This window comes from Pavona decussata, unplaced genomic scaffold (assembly GCF_977016875.1).
Source record: "Pavona decussata unplaced genomic scaffold, jaPavDecu1.1 SCAFFOLD_13, whole genome shotgun sequence".
Taxonomy (NCBI): Eukaryota; Metazoa; Cnidaria; class Anthozoa; order Scleractinia; family Agariciidae; genus Pavona; species Pavona decussata.
The window spans coordinates 1,409,934-1,429,701 of NW_028145436.1; the positions used below are offsets into that span (position 1 = coordinate 1,409,934).

A 19,768-nucleotide genomic window follows, 5' to 3' on the forward strand; every position below is an offset into this window, starting at 1 on the left:
AGCTGTTTCCTGCAACTACCCGTACTGCAGTTTGCAGTTTGCTCAACATTTAAATTAACAAATCAAAGGAATGTGGCTACTACATGCAGAGTTAAACGTAGTCTTCCTTTATTTCAGATGCATCGAATAGCTTGGTGAACAGCTGCGTTTTTGCGAAAGGTCACGTCCTTGAAGATGAAGGAAAATTGCGACGTGGTTGTGGAAACTGTGGAGAATAAACCAACTTCCGCCTTGAAAGTTGTTCTTGCGTCGATCTTGTTCGCAACTGTTGCAGTTATTGTTGATCACCTTATTATTTCTCCAGTTTTCTTGAAGAGCGTGAAGCAGAGAGACACCACCGAGGCAAGCGTTCAGTACGCGCAAAATGGCAGGGTGGACGAGGAAGTTGTCAGTTTGTTTGTGACATATGATGAGGATTTAGATGGTGCTCTTGATCTGTCTGAATTTGTCAAAGTTGCAAACAGAATTTTGAATCGAAAAGTAAGTAAGCCTAATTATTTTTGGTGTTTGTATGTTAAGAATCCGGTTTTCTTTGCAACGTACCATAATTAGGTAACAATTATTAATTAATTGAGGGTGGCTGATTTGAATGTTGAGCTGGAAAAAATATTGCATTTCCCAAAAGAGGATCTTTAGAAGAAGTCTAAATGGTGTTACGGCTTTGTTGTTATGTGAAGTACAAATTATGTGTCACATTCATTCAATTTCTATGGGTGTTTTGTTTAAAATGTCTTTACATGATATTTGGGGGGGGGGGGGGGGGGGGCTGCGGGTGGAGGTAGGATGGTTGGTGGTTAGTGGCACAATAACCCCTTATTCCTTTTAGCGGGAAGATATAATTATATTAGTGGATGGTATCATGCACATGTCACTTATCTGTTCGTAAGAGGTACTTTTGACTGTCTCAGTGGACTTTCCAACAAATTTTCAGACACTTTACTGTGACTCCTTTTTTTCATCAACAAATGCCCTGCAGTGGGGCATTTTAACTGAAAATCTCAGCTAGATTCAAGTACCCAACCTTTGCCTGGCATCACCCAACACCACCCCTTTCTTTTTCTTCTCTCTGAAATTATGGAAATCCGATATTGTCAAATAATTTTCATTAAACATCGCTTCTGAAAAATTCATGAATTAGAAACTTTTGGCACTAGGAAAAGGATTTTAAGAAAAAAAAAATTGGAGGGATGTAGCTGTGCCAGAAAGCGTCCAGTCGTGTTTTGAACTTTCCATTCATTTCCCTGTATTTTTTCCCGTAAACTATTTTTAGTAGCAGTTCATGGCTGGTTCGCTATGCAGACAAATGTATGGAAATGTCAAAACGCAACTAGATGCTTTCTAGCACAGCTACATTCCTCAGTTATTTTCTGTAAAATCCTTTGCATAGTGCTTAAAGTTTCCAATTAATGAATTTTTCAGAACTGGTGTTTTATGAAAATTATTTGACATTGGATTTCCATACAAACACTGTTATTTCAAGACGTGTTTGCCTACTTGTTAAAATGGCGTTGAAAACTGTAATAAGGCCTATAAGAAATGGTCAAAAATCTCAAGTGTTTTTGTTTCTCAATTGTAGTTAGAAGACGATCATCATCGCCTTTTTGAACCCAGTGAAAGTGGCTTTGTAGAAGACTGGCAGCCGGATGTGGGTGGAGAAAAGTTGACGATCATGTCTTATTTCATCCCCTTGGTTCTCTCAACAATGTCAAAGTATTCAGACCAACCTTATGATACTGTGAGTACAAGATTTTGTCAAAAGAAAGGTTGTTAGACAAGAGGTGTTTTCATCAAAATGCTAGGTCTGAATACAAAATGAGATATTTAGGGTTATATAGGAGGGGGGAGGGGGGGGGTGCAGCGTGGTTGAGTGGTTAGGGCACTCGACTTGAAATCCGGGAATCCCAGCTTCAAGTCCCACTCTGACCACTAGCTGGAGTTGTTTCTCGGTAGCCCCAAGTTCAACTCCTTTTTTTTTTTTGTATTTTATTGATTTTTTTTTATTAATTAAAGTTGTTTACAAGAATTGATTCAGACAAAGCGGTTGTATATAGCTAATTACAAAGGTTTTATAATTTAAGATACAAACAGTAGGAAATTAATAGATAAGACAATAAATACCAAAAAAATAATAATAATAATAATAATAATAAATAAATAAATAAAAATAAGTTCAACTCCTTGCCTGCGTCTGTAAATAGCCAGCTGGTCTGCCTGCTGCCAGTTGGGATTTTTAACCGTGCTATTTTCAATTTAAATTATTTCTTTATGAAGTTTAATGCTCGGCCCCACTAGCACTTGTGCTATAAACACTGCCGAGGGTAAATAAAGGTTATTATTTTTTTTATTAAACACTCATCTTGCACATGTATTTAGTATTAAGACCTAAGCACTCTTCTACACTATGTAGGACTATAGTTAGCTCTGATTCTACGGACCATACTTGTTGTTAATTACCATATCCCACAATTAATATTGACAGTTATAGGATGGATTCTATGGTACGGATTTTTGTATAACGTTTGTCTATTAATTAAAAGTGAAGCATAACAGTTTAACTAATCTGCAGAAAATAGCAACAGGTTACCTGCAGGTTAAAATTAGTGCAATAATTATTGTATTCTAAATATGTTTTTCAATAGTTTCTTTGTTGTTGTTATGAAATTGTCTTTTTATTGTTTGTTTGATTTTGCCAGGGAAATGAAAACCAGATGCAAGGGCTGACATCTTGGACAAGTGCTGCTGCCTCTTTGGCTACATTCTCAGTAAAAGAATTTGAAGCTTTTTTGCCAGGTGTTAAACCAACTACATTAGGACAACCATGGTATATTGTAGAATCCAGATTTGGAAAAGGAGGTATGATGTATGCTGCACTAAATGTCCATATTTGTAGATTATCTCTATTGCTTTGACAGGGTTGGGTGTGATGGAGGGAGGGAGGGGGGGGGGGTTGGATGGTTGTTTTGCATGGGTTTTTCTCTCCATTACTAATTAGTTACAGGAATTCTGATCTTTGTATATATGTTTATGGTGCAAATTCATGATTAATTTTGGTTACTTGAAAGTTGGCTAGTCACTTAGTTATTAATTTTGAACAGTGACCACATCAGCATTGGTGAAATGTTCCTTTTATATTTCTATGATTGAAAATGAAGTTAATGTTCTTTTATTGTACCATTAATTTTAGGGTGTTCAGAAAAATCTAAAATGACTACCATTAACAATATTCAGCGCATGAGCAAAGTCAGAAAAAAACAATATGACAGGAACTACTCGTCAGACAAATAATGCTACTTATTGTAAGTCATACTCAGTACCTGTACTATACAATAACTACCAACAAATAAAAATCATTAAATAAATATATTTGAAAACTCATCCCATGATTAACACCTGGTATGTTATTGTTGATGACTCTAGGCCCAGGTCTGACCAATGAGCGATACTATCCTCCCATTATAAAAGGAAGACTGGCCATTATCTACAGACTCTTAACCATGTTTCACCCTCGGCCATATCTGCTGACGAGATTTGGCCCACAAGGAACAGTAGCTTGCGTGCGAGCAGAGAATAAAGACTACTGGGATATCGTGTTCAGGTTTGTAGACTGTGATTGACCTTCCTAGTCTACAACATGACTTGCATTGGTGACTTCCCAAAAAATTTTGTTTTCTGTAATTGATAAAGTTTCAAGTCAAGAAATTCCCACTTCAACATGATCAGCAAAAGATAAACATTTTTTGTGTCTTCCATGAGGTCTTGCTTCTGATATTCACTCTGACAAGCTTCATTAGGCTTTGTAATCAGTTCTCAGAAATATAATACATTATTGATCAAAAGTTGGGCATTCAAGAGGCATGCAGTCTCTCGTACAGTTTTAAACAGATGAGGTGAATTTCCAAGCTATCGCCCACAGGATACAGTGGAACCTCAATTTAACCAAGTACCAACTGAAGGGACTAGGGAAAGGGTTTGTTATGTTGAGGTTCTGTTCTATACATTTTAATTAAGCCCCGGCTGGAGATCGTTGGTTGTTATTAATACCAAGGACTTTGTCATATAAAGAGGTTTGTTAAATTGAGGTTAAACTTTACATGGAAATCCCCTCTGCTGGCTAAAGCCTTAAATCTAGAGACCAGGAAGAGAGAAAATTAAAAGATGCTCACAAATCTTTTGATTCCACAGGATCCATGCTGAATATCAGTTAAATGAGCCTCCTTTGTTGCCATTTTGGTTCACTCCTGGACAGTTTCTGGGAAACATTGTGATTAAGAAAGATGGCAGCCATGTGCATTCATTCCATTTAGCTGTTCCAAATAATAGAAGCCTCAATGTCGGTGAGCATAATGTAAATGTTGTAGGTTAAAATGAATCCCAGGTTAAAATGATCTCAGCCTACATGTAGGTTGATTTGTATTTTCCTTTGTTTCAGATGTAAATTACCCAACCTAAAGAAAGGAAAATACAAATCAACCAAATCAATTCATTTTAACCTACAACATAAACACATATTTATATCTGAGTGAGTAAAAGTAATACTATCATCGTCATAATCATCACCGTCGTCATTGTCAATGTCGTCATCATTTTCACCGTCGCCATCATCGCCATCATCATTATCATCATCATCGTTGTCATCATCATCATCACCAGGCTGTTTAATGCTTAGCTAGTGGAACATATTTTTATAGTATAGAAAAGTGTACAATAAGTAAGAAAATCATAAGCCTTCTCCTTGAGGGGGTGGGAGAATACTCAATCAAGTTTCAGAGGGCGGGGGGGGGGGGGGGGGGGGAGAATACTCAATCAAGTTTCAGAGGGGGAAGCTCCTCCCAACATTCTGCCCCTTACCCCTTCACATACCAAGTTTTACTGAAATGAACTACCATCACATATAGAAAGAAATTTACCCTTTTCTTTTCCCTCAAAGATAAGCTTATTACAGAGGTAAATCCTCTGCATCACTGGCAGCAAGCCTAAGTTTTCCTTTGTAATTTCTGCGATGAATTTCCGTTCAGTTTTGCTATGTTTTTTATGCTGGGATTGATACTCTGTGTGCTCCTTTTTCCGCTCCCAGTCTATTATTGAAACCTTTAATACTTCACTACCCTTTTGCATACTATGCGGGTGAGAAAGGCTTCCTTTCAGGAAGAGCCTCCCTGTATAGGAGTATATGGAGTATCCCCTGCCGGTACCCCTTTAGGATGCTAGGAATCCTATCAGTGGGTCTTAAAATCTTTGAAAAGGCATCAGTCTATAATAAATTGTTCTGAGAACATGTACACGGACAGCCGTATCATCATTCTTCTTTTCCCGTTGCAGACATGGAATGGTTAGTTCCTGTTGAACCACCTGATCCTGATCAAGATAAAGGTACAGTGTAAGATTACAAATAATTATCATCATCATCATCATCATCATCATTTATTTGCCTTACTAAAAAAAGAAATCATTCAATTTACAAGTCAAGGTAATGGTGAGAAGACCTCAAGAAACCACCAGGCTTATAATAGAGGCCACCTCAGCTGTCATTAATAAGTAGAAAATATGGTGCTGCGTAAGTGCGGTTTGGTCAATTCATGATTTAACACAATCTTTGATGTTAGACAGGAGGACATCTTTGAACATTGTCTATGTATAATTTACATGATTTACACTTTTTTGTATTATTTAGATACTAAAAATGACAAAGAGGACAGTGAAGGTGGTGGAAATATGGAGGTTGACATTGGTAAGTGGATTGTACATGTCTGGGTCAATGTTTTGAATAATATTATTATTGTATCAACTCAAGGGTGGCACACTACCTAATGCCTCAACTGTAGCCTTTAATTTGGCCTCATTTTTAGGAACGTTTTTAGACAACAGCCTCGTTCTTTGGTCTAATTGCGCTTATCGAGCAAGCCAAGCTGCCTGTCTGAGGCTTGGGACCAAGTGCGATAGAGTCTTCTCGATCAGCTCATCCGGTGACTTTCACTTTCGGCCATGTGCCAGGGATGAATGGGGACATGGCTGATTAGACAGTAAGGGACGCAAATGTCCGCTTGTCTGTTTACCTGCCATCGGCAAATTTGTAAATAAATAAATAAATAAATAAATAGAGTCAGTTGACATATTATACATGTATGGAGAAAATTGGAATGCTTCCATACCTAATTGTCTTTATGCAAGTACCTGATGATGATAGTAATATTTGCTTTGAATCTTTTCTTTCTGAGGATTTCTACCACAAATGGAGCTTCAAAGTAAAATGTCGTCAGCTTTGTTTAGTGATGAACAAACTGATGAAGGCTTGAACTCTACCCAGTCTGGTGATGCCCTCAAGTGGGATCAAGAGATTTCATTTGAGGAAGCTTACAAAGCAATTGAAAGAAAGTTTTATGGTTTTAAGAAGGTATTAATCGGCTACAAACAACCATCATGTCAACTCGTTTCTTCTACGTTGCATAATCAAGCACTTTGTCTTCCAAATGGAACCTGTGGAACTGAGCATTAATTTCCTGTGATACTTTTCAATTTTCCCTGGAAGTTTTGCCTCTCCCCCCTCCCCCTCCTCCCTCCCTCCTCCCTCTCCTCCCCCCTCTCCTCCACCCCCTGAATACAAGCCCACCCTCCTCACCCTGAAATAAGGTCCCAAAATATTCTTTATACAAAGATAGCAGTAACTTCTATTGAGAAAAACGCGTACACATTGATTTCCAGGTAGCTTACTTACCATTTCAAGATGCCATGAATCAAGCAAAAGCGAAAAACAAACTTGTTCATCACATTCTGTTGTGGGGAGCTTTAGATGATCAGTCATGCTGAGGTATGATTTGACTGGCAGTGTTCTTGTCATCTTTTAATTGTTTACATTTACCCCTGTGCCGATGGCTGCAAGGCTTTTAATTAGACAATTCACAAGTCATTTTGTTCTTGTATGTATAAGCCTGCGCACAGACGTCTCCCGTTTCCTTTGGGCAGAGGATACGTATTGGTGCATGCTTATGTATATTAGTTGCATGCAAAGGAGTCTAGTGACCAACAGACAGGGTTGGAAGGGAGTAAGATGGCTTGGATTCGTTGTTAGAATGCTGAGTTATCTTTTCTATGGTTTGTTTGGCAGGTTCAGGGCGAACTCTCCGAGATGGGCCCTTGGAGAGTTCGCCCGTTGTCCGTCTGTTGAAGGAGAAATTCATCAGCAGCTGGACTCTTGTAGCAGAGCTTAAGGTTGGTAAATTAGAGGTCTACAATTAAGATCTTAAGGTCGGAAATTTAAGGTTCCCGTAAATTTAGTGTAAAATAACTTACTTAATAAATACGAAAATCATACTGGTACCTGTGAGATCTCTGAGAAATTTAAACCAGGATTTTTGAACATTGACAACACTGTAGTGGACGTGTTGTGTGAAGGAAACATTGCGCTGCTGCAAGCGGTGGCCAGGTTTTGGAAGACAGAGCCAAAACTTACAATTTGCCACGTGTTTGTGAGTATTTGGTAAATATATAGTACAGCCAAGCCAATCACATTACCCGAAGACTACGGGTACTTGCAGGACACCTAAAGGTGTAGTGTCGCCAATTCAGCTAACATGGAGGGAGCCCAATGTTCACAGACCCGTTTTTGTGACCATTTAAAGGCATATTTGTGTAAGCTAATAAAGATTGATCCATTTGGATGCTTTACTTGAAAATTTAAGTCGTAGAAAGTTTAGGAAACGAAATTTACCAGCTGCTGTTGGTTTTACAAAAATTCTAGATGGCTTATTTGTCTCTTCGAAAACGAAAGGAATTAGTTTTCCAGTGTAACAAAATTTTGTGCTGACATTTTGAGGAAGAAAACTGTAGATTTTCTCTACGAATAAATTCGAATTTCTGAGACAAGTAAGCGGGCCATCCGAACAGATATCAACAGAAATAAACCGTTGGATGGCCCTGAGATTAGTTCGCCATGTTGATGCGTTTTGTTACAAAGCGACCTTTTTCAAACTAACCTTTTCAAACTAATCCTAGTTAGGTAGATAGAGAGTTAGTTGATAATGATAATCTAAGTAGCTGATGGAAAAACCGTGTATAAATAAAGTTATCCTATCCTATCCTATCCTAACTAAAATCGGGGAATTCGAAGAGGAGGGGGGTGGAGGGAGATCCCAGCTGTGCTTCTAATATATCAATAAGAAATTTGAAGAGCATGTACAGCTGCGTTATATTTGGATGCTTTAGAACTTCCTTGATTTAAAGCAACACTGTTGAATTTTGTGTTTGCAGGATATAGCTGCCAATGCTACAGAGGATGACATGTCGAAGGCAGCCAAGTCTCACTTGGACAGTTATAGGTAAGTACATCAGCGCCGGGCTACTGACAACAGGTCACCCTAAACTAGGTTAGACTGCCTGGAACCAGTTTCTTGAAAATGGTACACAATTTCAGTAGACCTGCACCTTTCAAAAGCTCTACTTTCACTGGACCCTGATAACCTGCAGCTGCATTGTTTTTTAGGGCTGGGAACATTGTTCTGTTGTTCGTTCTTTTGTCCTCTCAACCAATCATGTTAGGACGCGTTCGTTGCAAAGGGTGCAGATCGCCCCCACAAGTTACAGGTGTCCCACAAGGACGGAGCTTAATTTGTACTCAAGAGTATCAAGGAACTTGGAGCATTGCTACCCTAACCCCCCTTATTGCCGCAGATTGGATGCTAGTCCATCGCCAGGTTACCCTCAGCAGTATCTTGCCGGTCCCGATTATACACCTGAGCTAAGAAAGAAACAACAAGACGTCAGAGGTTACAAACTTCCACAATTCAAATGAAAAATTAAGACCGTCCCTACCCCCTCCTCCCTGCCCCTCCCCCCTCCCATTGCGATGGTGGAAAAAAAGGCACGTTTTCCTTTGCGCGTGAATTCTTCAGCACCTCTTAGCATCTTTTCCTTCCAAACAGATAATATTAAAATTCCGTTTCTTTCTTTCACGTCAAATCACATTCAAGTAGGTGTGACAGGAATGGAGCCGTCTTCTTCGACGACTGCTAAATACGATAATAACGTGACGTTCAAAATTCAACCAACGTGTTTTATTCTGCTAACATTTATCTTAGTGGGAGCACATGTTCAAAAATAAGAGAAAATTTGACAGGCTCAAACGAAGATTGCGATTAATAGACTTTGGTAGTAATTTGTTACTACTTTTTAGTGGTTGGTTGACTTGTTTCTCGTACAATTATGAATTGTTGGCGGCGTAAAAACTGGATCATTAATCTCATGGTCGAGTTTTCAAAATCAGTATTAGTTTTTGCGGTTATCGAACCCAATAAGTTTGCAGTCAAATTATGGAGGAATAGACGGACGGAAGGATGAAAAAGTGTATAGAAGTCGGTAAGAATTGTTTTAATGTGCACACTGGTCAGCTGACATTAACAACTGTTGCTTTTGTTGAAGGTTTCCTGTAGAGTCAATGGTTTCTCTTCCAAATGGAACTGTCTTGTCAAGAATAAATGCCAACGATTTGATGGATGGCAACTCAAATGGCTTTTTGGCGTAAGTTGATACTGAAATACCAGGAGTACCTGATGGGGCCGCTCAACTAAAAACCCGCTCTGCAGGTTGGAATAGAGCTGGCCGGGAACTGAATACATTAGACGGTTAACTGACTGGAACGTTTCTAACTATCTAGTTTGCTGAGATTTTTTATCGAAACACTGGTTCTAACTGGGTACAAAATGTCTCATTTGTTTTTCCTGCATATCAGGACCCCTGTCAGGCTCGTAAAAAATCGTATTTGACTTTTCGCTGTAACAAATCCTTTGTTCCTTGACATCCCTTCTGCACCGGGTCATCATAGTCGCAATGAATAGTATGCAATACCCGTCGACAATTTGACAAGGGACATGAATGAAACGCTTCTTTCCCTACGATGTCTTCGGGCGACTTGCCAGCTGAAAAAGAGAGAAAAATACAGCCGACAGCGGTACCTCTGGACGGTTTGCCGGAGCGTTGTACCATGGCGATACACCACGAGATTTCGGCCCGCGGTTCGCTTATGCCAGCTGGAGATGGTTCCGTGCTGCTTTCTGATACCTTGTCCCCGACAAGGCAGTGAGGGAGGGACAGATTATATCCGGGGAAACCTTTTTGAAGTTGCTCTTGACCAATGACAAGACAAAGAAAACTTGAAAACTCAGTTTTTAGTCTTTGAATACTCCTTGAATTTTATGTCCAAAAACCAGCACGGACTATGATCGATGACAGATACATTCATTTGTCTTGTTTTCCGCAGGATTCCTTCCGACTTTCCTGACGATTTAAGTTTTATGTACTACAAGTTTCTGGAAGAAGGTCTGGCTAAAGCTAGCCAACTTAAGATATAAGAATGCAAGACTGACATTGTAGAGAAAAATGTAATTTTATTAATTAACTTTAACTAGAACTATTTTTGTAATTCTAATTTTATACAAATAATCGATATACATACGTACTCTTTCTAGTATTTTAATGAAAAGAGAAAAAACGAGCAGTGCGATGCGAGTGTCAGGTTTAGTTTGAAAACAGTGAAAAGGAGAAAATAAGCACCTCTACACAAAACTCGTGAGAAAACGTTGGGAGAGCGTAGACATGTCCAAGCACTTATGTAGAATACAAAATAAAATACTAATTTATTACATTTATCATAGTACTTTATAGTATTACCAACGGTCTCCCCACGGTCTTTGTTAATTTTATACTTCATATATGCTTCTCTGAATGATGACGACTTGAACAAACGCAGGCCTCTGTGTGCAAGTTGTTTGATGAAACGAGAAAATGTATGAAGAAAAAGATATAGTTTACAGTATTACAATTTCAAGAATAGGTTTTATAGCTTTTTTATATTGAATAGAATTTGCCTATTTGGCTGTACATTTTGTAATATAACTTAACACAACTTAGACTAAATTTATATGACATATATTAAACATATACACTCGATTGCAAAAACGTTGACACCTAAAAAGCATAAACCGTGAACTATGAGACCCGGTGGCTTTATGGGTATAAGTGTACTAAATTTATTTGCATAATATTCTATTCTCGTGTGACGGTTGATAACCAAAGTTAGTTGCACGTGGTGTATGATGGAAATTGTCCAAGGTTTCCTTAAGGTATCCAAGTTAGCCAACAGGGGCCAAGTTTTAAACACTACCCACAAATGCGTTGGGTCTCATCGTTCATGGTTCATGCTTTTAGGTGTCAACGTTTTTGCAATCGAGTGTATTTGAACTGCGGGTGAACTTAGATTAATGCACTATGGTATTAGCATAGTTAATAGGCCATTTTACAGTTGTGTGCTTTGTGACCTGGCCTTGCGTTGGAAGCGAGGCTGGAGGTGACCTTGTTTTGATACAAACCTCACTGCTTTCATATGTAGATGAAAACTAGTTAGCATAAGAACAGCATGATCTACATATGAAAAGCAGTGAGGTCTGTATCAAAACAAGGCTCGCTTCCAATGCAAGGCCAGGTCACTTAGTACACAACTGTAAAATGGCCTATTGACGGACTGGTTATGAAACCTTGGCATGACAAAAACGGTGCTGCAATTTATGTTGGAAGGGCCGCGACAGTGCACAATCTTTTTGTTTTAATGCTCGCACCACAGTTGAATATCTCAACAGGAACTCTTCTATTGATGGTTTGCATGTGACGTCATGGCGGCCATGTTGGCGGACAGGAACAATGGGATTTTTCTCCTCTGGGCCCGGTTGTTCAAAGCCCGATTAAGCTAATCCTGAGTTAACACGAACTGTTTTTCAAGTTTAATGAGTAATCAATGAACACTCTTCAAAAAGATTTTTGTCCCTCAGTTTTGACTGAGACGTTTCTTTACCGTTAGCTTAAAATTAGCTTTTAAAGACGTTTTTAATGAGCTCAATGAAAACCTCGGTCAATTTTTCATCGGGTATTAGCGTTAATCGGCTTTCGAACAACCCGGCCCCGGGAGTTACCTGCCATTTTTATGCAAACTTTGTGAACAAATTTCATTTTGTTTTATCCACCAACATGGCGGCGATACAAACCACCTATTCGTCAGTTGCTCCAACACATCTCAAAATCTATTGTAGTTTGTGCACGGTTAAGGCCAAAAATGCGAACAAAAACATATAGCAAAGAAGTTTGTCAGGGTTCATAACTATTGCCTTTTATAAACAAGGGTATTAGCATTCTGCTGTAAAGACTCCTGCAATAAACTGTCCAACAAAGATGTCGCTGTCTTGTAACCACTAAGAGATTATCACCGGAGGAGGATGGGCGAACAAAGCTTCTCCATTAGTGTTCCAGATCTTATAGTCTGCTGTTGAAAACTCGTAAGCTGCGGAAAAACCAAACAAATTCGCTGTTACCAGAAAAGCAGTGTTTGATGAATCTGTAGACTTCGAAACATAATCTGCACAAGATATTTTAAATCTATTGATGTATTCCGTCATGTTTAAAGGGACTATGTCAGCTGGAGCACATGCACAGTAGAGTCCGGTTGAAACTAATTTGTATACTCGTCGCGGGATTTTTGTTCTTCCGCCATTGCAAAAGCTTACAAAAATATCACAACAAAGAGCTTCTGTAATTACCAAAGAACGTTTGTAAATAACAAATTACGTTAACTTCCCGAAGATTAACGCGATTCAAACATAAAAACAGCTTCCTGAACTCCGACGGTATTTGAAAAAATTGGACCAACGACTTCAAAGTGCTTCTCATCAACGCGCGCATGCGCCTGGGATGACGCAGTCCCTTTAAGCCCTGTTAGGCAGTGCGGTTCCATCAAATTCGACTCGAAACATTCTCACGACGAGGTTACGAGAGAAAGACACACGGAACATTGCACTGTAACAAAACAGTTTGTTCGTTAACTGCTAATGCTCATGTAGATCTCGAAGCCCAGTACCTCTCAAGGTTACAAATTATTTGTATCTCCGGTTTTCGTTATACTAGAAACATACCCTCTTCTAAGTCTTGGCCAAACTGCCTTTGATAGTTACAGTTTCAGGAGTAATGTTTTCCCATAACTGTCGTGAACTATCATGCGTTATTTGACAGAGCTTTATCTTAGTGACAGTCGAGAGTAAAGCTGAATACGGAAAGGATCTGCTTAGCAAGTGCCAGTCCCTTTGTTCACAGTCGGGCCATATAAAACGTGAACGCCTGAACGCGCACGAATGAGTCGACTGTCCGCGCAACAGGTGACGAGATTTTCGCCCTCTCGTATGCTTTGTTTCTCGCTGCACTATCCCCGATAAAAATAAGAAGGCCTCCACGTAGTTTGGAGTCCGTAACACGTCGCGACCGGCTAGGAACATTACTCGGTCCATTGCTAGTTTATCCTACAGGATCTTTTAAGGTTTGCGAGCACTGTCCTACTTTTTCTCCTCAGATCACGCGCGCAAAGCGACAGTAAAATTATGCAAATTAGAAAAGTGTACGAGAGCGGCTCGCGGTCGCCGCTCGCTAGAAATCGCGCGAGGACTCGCGCGAGCGTGAAGAAAGAAACTGCTCGCAGTCTGGTAGCAAGCGTTTCGTTGGGGTTTTGTGCGTTCACCATTTACATACTTACTAATATTTAACTTGAATTTCCCGCCAGGATAAACAACTAATGACCTTGGATCTATGGCACATCCAGACAAAGTGAAGTCTTGTATCTTGAAAAAAACCTGTGGGCATTTAGTGATAGAGGTAATGTTTAACGGAATAACGCGATTCAATAGTTTAATCACTCTAGTTTACTTACAGCTGCCATAGGGCCTTAACAGAGTATTCAATCGCTTCATACCAAATAAGGCGACGAAGAAAGCGCTGGAAAACATGCGATTGGTGCCAAGCGCAGGAAAATAACGCGTGATCTACATGTAATACAAAGGAAACGATGTTTAAGTGGCAGCAAATACAAATTGCAGTGCAAAAAGGGAAAGGAAAAGTAAGGGAGAACCATTAATCCAAACGTTTTATTAATTAATTAATTAATTAATTTATTTATTTATTTATTTATTTATTTAGTTTATTTATCACACACAAGTTACAATGATTACAATGATTACAATGATTACCAATGATTATAAAGTTATAGTAGATAGAAAAGAAGTGGCGAGAGAACCTAATAAAAACCATGGGGCTTGTAAAACTAAGGTTCCCTCCCAGAGAGTTACCTGGGCATAACTGTTGATTCCAGTACAGAAAGCATCCTCCATAAACACACCAGCAGCTGGCTGTTGACTGTCTATCGTCTGTTGTCTTTTCTCTCCAAAGAACACAGTAGCATTCAGCGAGGCTTCAAGAGTCTTGGAAGGAAACTTCTGACCTAACGGTCATAAGCACACATTATGTTATTAAATCAGTCGATGTTGTGGAGAATACCTTATTGGTACTTCATTTCGCGGGTCTTTAATTTCGCGAAAACCCGCGAATAAAAATCCTCGCGAAATTTAATACCCATCTAGTCAAATCACAGAAAAAAAATGATTAACATGTAATAGCAATATACAGTATATAGGATACGTATCAACAAATACACAAATTATTAACTGGTTTTACTACTGGTAAGTTCCATTTTGTATCTTCTGTTGTCAAATAACGTTAAATTGCAAATATTTCACATATGGAGTAGACAATCTATCTATCACCTTCATCTGAATCGCTAGATTCGTACAAATCCCTTAGAGTATCTTTCGTGTAGTCGTTAAAATTGCCATTAATTGGTTCCTTGTAGTTCTCATTATTTTGAAAACTAAAATGAAGATGTGAACGCTTGAATCGCGAAATTTAATGCCCTTTGTTCATATTTGCCTATTGAAATCGCAAAAATAAAACCCCGCGGAATAGATACTGTCTCGTCAAAATCGCGAAACTGATTAAGTACCCGCGAAATTAAGTACCAATAAGGTCGTCCATTTTCGGAGATGATTTGAACAATTAAGTCAAATCTAAGGCTTTACCGTCTGCTGTATATACTGACCTATATTCCACACCACACGTCTTTTGTCAGGGGAAAGTAGAATACTGCCTGTTGATGGACCCGCAGAATCCACTCGAACAACAGGTCCTCTACAGGGGAAGATAATAGAAAGTACAAAGCTGCCACTTAATTTTACATCTTCTACACTGATTACCTCCTTAAAACACGCCACAATGGTATCAATGAAAATATGCTTCTTTGATTAGTTTAAAGTCAATGAAAATGTAGACAAACAAGTTTCCAAGCCCACAGAATGTTTAAGTCAAAGTTAAAGGCAGGAGCTAGGGGTTCCTTTCATCCCGATGTTTACGTTGTGCACGGTACAGTTGGAGAAGACTCAATTACAAGAGAAAAGTCGGGTAGTTCTTCACAATTTTCTTCCATTTCTGGGGAAACTTTGTAAAAACTAAGTGAAGGGAACCCGAGTTTGTCTGATTTGCACACGTCATTTTATGGACGCACGGCCGTGCGTGTGTTGAGAAATGTACCATGATGACGCCAATAGGAATTAGATAGCGAAGCACGCGCGCTATGTTATAATATACTGCGGAAAGGTGCACAAAGTATTCAATTTCCTGACTAGTCCTTTTACTCGCTCAGGAATAGTCTAGGGTGAAGAGCATGCAAAAAAACGCGAAAATTCCTTGGTATAAAGGTAATTTGGCTGCCATAAAGAAGAGATTCGAGTGCTGACGTTTCGAGCGTTAGCCCTTCGTCAGAGCGAATGAGCGCGAAAACTGTCTGCCATGTTGAAACGACTCAAAACACTCATGGGTTCTTCTTGTTCAGCCATCCCTGTGCGCGAAAAGAGGCCAACGGTAGTCTATAACTTTCAAAACTTTCCAGCGGTGAGTCTAAGAGAAAAAAAAAGTAAATTGCTGCGACAAAAAAGAGTACAGTTTGCTAGAGCACTGTATAAAATTAAAACAACAAACCTGTGAAAGAAGGGAAGGTGCACTTCGCAGTACTCAAATGAATTCTTGACTTTATTACTGAGTTTTAATTGGACAGACACCTGCACGGAATTTGTATCACCCTGGAGATGAGATAAATAAATAAATAAATAAATAAATAAATAAATAAATTGTATGGTACTTAAAACACGTAAAAGACAAAGGACAGTTAAAAAATAAAACACTGTATGACTATACTACACACAGTGAGTCATACATGGAATGGCATTTTAAAGTGAAAAGGTACATGAAAACAAATGAAGCAGAGGAGCGTACATATATTACACCTTTTCAACACGCACGCAAGGAAAACACCATTTAAAGCCAAAATCGGAAGAAGGAAAAAAAATATGCCACGCAACAAACAATTTCTTCAGTGGAAAGTTGTGTAATATGACTGCCTACTGGCATTTTTAAGATGTACAAGTTTCTTAACATTTTCCATGATGATTTATACTGCAGTCAGTTTAGTTTTGTTCTGACAGCCGGGGTTTGTTCTAGAACTTGGCTTATGCCTCCCTTTCCCTCCCTTGAAGATTAAAGAAGGTCTTCTGTCACTAAAGGGGCAATAGTGTTTGACCTTCTCGTGCATGGCTTTATATTTAGCTATAGACTGGTGCATGGGTGTAAAAATTCAAACTTTTTACACGTTGGTAAAACTGTAGTAGCTTGAATATTGTAAGTGCAATTTTTTTAGATTTATATTGAAACAATTGAAACGCTGGGAGCATAGCAGACGTAAATGACTTTTCAGATCCGTTTTATTGTTTCAGCTCAGATTCACTACAGTTTTTGCATGTGCATGGCCTTGAATTCCTTCAGGAAACGTTGCTCCAATGTTTTATAAGTTGCTTTGCGATTCGTGTGCAATTAAAACCAATGATTATGGGCAAGATTTCCATTTTTATCACAAAACGAGGCGCAAAGCAGCGGATAAAACATTGGAGCAGCGTTTCCTGGAGGAATTCAAGGCCTCATGTTAAAACACCGGTGAATCTGAGCTAAAACAACAAAACGCGATATGAAATGCATTTAGGTCGGTCACGCTCCCAGCCCTTCAATTGCTAAACCTTTTTGAAATAGATAGACTTCCCTCACAAAATTTGTCCACCCTGATTCTCAAACTCATTAATAATTCATCAAGAAAAAACAAAGAAAATCACTACCGTGACCGTGGTTTTGATATGTGATCCTAATTACCATAAAATTTTGCCAACTTTAGCCTTGAATTTCTCCAAGAATTATTGATCATTTGAGAAGCCATATCAAACACTTGAAAGTGCGTTTCATCAGATATCCAAACACCTCGAAGTCGTTTAAAAAAACTCGGCTGCGCCTTGTTTTTTCAACCTACTTCTCAGTGTTTGGACATCTGATGAAACACTCTTCCTCGTGTTTGATATATTACTTGACACACTAGCGCAAACTTTAAGCATCAATATATTTTAAATACTGTAAAAGTTGTCTATTCTCTGGGATTTTCAGAAGGTTAAAATGATTCTTAAAACCGACGTTTCGATTAGTTTTACAGGTCTTCCTCAGGGTTGACATAAAACTAAAATTCAATTTGGCGAATCCATATTTTTATTTGCAGTAATTCCATAATGCCCCAGCTCTAGAATAAATCCCAGATCACGGCAGCCAGTAAGAGATTTCAGTCACCTGCATCTGGTATATTCCTTGGATAGGCAAGCTATGCGGTGTCTTTGCAGAGTAGTGGCACAGAGGAAAGGATTCAGTTGGAGGTCTGAATCGGACTTTCCTTCCCACCAGCTCAGGACCCTTGAGCATCTGTGATGGCTGGAACGAGGGGATCTGGACATGAGTGTCTCCCTCAAGAACACAGGGGTGGACCACTAGGAAATCCAGGGATGAGGACGTGATGTTTGCTGTGATTTCTGGGATACCCTCGAGGTCAGCCTGATGAACAAAGTTTCAAAGTGTCACAAAGTTTGGATTTTGTTGTACATTGATCAAATAAAAAGGAAAAAAACAGCACCAGCTAGCTTTCATTACTGATACTGTAAGGGTGGTCTCTCTAAAGTTATTTTGTTGTTAACAATTTTGTTGTTTGGTTTAGAATTAGTAGTTTATCCGCCCTAGCTTTGATTTTAGTAAAAAAATTTAACTTCCATATGATTTCCAATGTACTTCTTAGTTTTTATCTTAGGTTACCTTATTATAGGAAATTAAGGCTTCGTGAAATTAAGTCACGTTAATTTTTGTTAACGTTAATTTCTGCGTCATTAATTAAGTGGCGCGTTAATTTCTACGACCTTAATTTCCATAACTTTTGCCCCAAATTCTCGATACACTCCAGAAAGGAAAGAACATTGTTTTATCAGCCAGGGTGGAATCTGCTGGTATCATGGACACTGCATGTGAACAACGCTCAAAGTGGCTAGATTCCTATGTTTAGGGACAATTCCACGAACATTGTTTGCATTTCGGATTTTTACACTTGGTGTTAAAATAATTTTTTCCCGAGTGTTGTCTCAACAAATTATTTTTCTTTGTGTAAGACGCGTTAATTTCCCTCATTTTGAAATTTTAGCGCCTGTTACCTGTTAATTTACTTTATGGGGAAGTAATTTTTCCTTCAATTCGCGTTAATTTCAAATTTTTTCCTATAATAAGGTATCTACTCAGTCTTTCAGAGGACCCTTCTGTAAATCATTTTTAATGAAGTTGGTTTTTTCAATAAAGATTATAGCATCAATCAATCAATACTGAACATATTTTAGCTGAATGATAGCATATGCATTTGTACACATCAATGATACGTGATCTTTAATCTTAATTAGCATAATTGCCGTTAGCAAAGCTAATCCGGCAATGGAGCGGCCAGCGGACGCACAATAGGTTAAATTACACTTGCAGAACATATAAAGAACTAATAAATTTCGAGTAGGAGCCAGACTTGACGATGTTAGGTGGTAATGCATTCAATGCTGGGATTGATCTTACATAAAATGAGTGCTTGTAAGCGTCAACTGAAGAGAACGGTAGACTTATCTTAAATATTGATATTGATATTGATATTGATATTGATATTGATATTGATATTGATATTGATAATGATATTTGACAGTTAATGAGCATCAAATGCATGAAATAGTTTTCGGTGTATGCTTGAGAAAAGCACATTGCACACATGTGAGGTAATCAGATTCAAGAATAACTAAAGCTACCCAGTGCTTTCAAGGGCTTGGGCACAAATTGTGCCTGGAAACTCTCTTAATTTTCCATTTAAGCATTAGGTACCCATCTCAATTAGCCTTCTCTCATTGCAGGCAGCTAAGTATGTGATCTTCTCTTCCATTTATGAAATAAACTGTTGTTTTTGCTGTTATTTTTGTCACACTTAGTGTTAAAGCTAAGACAGCACACCAACTACCACACCATCACATCAAGTACATACCCTGCATGAAATAATCCCAAAGAGTTCACGTTCATCTCGAAATTCTTTTTTAACATGCTGAAAATTTATGAAAAGATGAAAACATGAATATCTTCCAGCCTCACCAAACCGTCAAAACTCAGTCATGTAAACTGACATCCAAATCAATTTCTCCCTCACTGTTCAGTGCTACAACTACACATTGATAAACTGCAAAATTAAGGCTAATATCAAATGGCACAATTACGTCAAATGCTGCCCAAGTTGGTATTTGATAATCCAACAAGTAAAAGTAATAATATTATTAGTAATCTAATCATAACTATAACAAAATTCTCGAATCTGCTGCCATGATTTGAGCATAAACAGGACAGTGTCACGTCAAGTCTAAGTAGTTGGACAGCACATGCCATTGTGCACACTGTAATAGGACAGTTACACTTGACCAGGATCCTTTAATTC

The 19,768-nt window shown here is 38.6% G+C and overlaps 1 protein-coding gene and 1 pseudogene across 4 annotated transcripts in view; one reads left to right on the forward strand and one right to left on the reverse strand.

Annotated features, from left to right (window-relative positions):
• Positions 1 to 16: 16 nt before the first annotated feature.
• Positions 17 to 12,207, forward strand: LOC146487802 (selenoprotein N-like; annotated as a pseudogene). The gene is made up of 13 exons (XR_014867975.1): positions 17 to 480; positions 1,577 to 1,735; positions 2,694 to 2,853; positions 3,418 to 3,595; positions 4,183 to 4,334; positions 5,320 to 5,370; positions 5,672 to 5,728; positions 6,216 to 6,391; positions 6,700 to 6,805; positions 7,103 to 7,206; positions 8,245 to 8,312; positions 9,412 to 9,510; positions 10,250 to 12,207. The product of XR_014867975.1 is annotated as a selenoprotein N-like (transcript).
• The window catches only part of LOC146487803 (AP-5 complex subunit mu-1-like), a 21,229-nt gene continuing 11,817 nt past the window's right edge, over positions 10,357 to 19,768 (reverse strand). For all 3 annotated transcript variants that reach the window (XM_085127245.1, XM_085127254.1, XM_085127261.1), the window contains 7 exons: positions 19,328 to 19,384; positions 17,569 to 17,826; positions 15,889 to 15,989; positions 14,954 to 15,042; positions 14,148 to 14,299; positions 13,559 to 13,655; positions 10,357 to 12,319 (listed from right to left, as the gene is read on the reverse strand). In XM_085127245.1, coding sequence (XP_084983371.1) covers positions 12,231 to 12,319; positions 13,559 to 13,655; positions 14,148 to 14,299; positions 14,954 to 15,042; positions 15,889 to 15,989; positions 17,569 to 17,826; positions 19,328 to 19,384 — 843 coding nt within the window. In that variant the 3' untranslated portion in view covers positions 10,357 to 12,230. The remainder of the gene's footprint in view (positions 12,320 to 13,558; positions 13,656 to 14,147; positions 14,300 to 14,953; positions 15,043 to 15,888; positions 15,990 to 17,568; positions 17,827 to 19,327; positions 19,385 to 19,768) is intronic.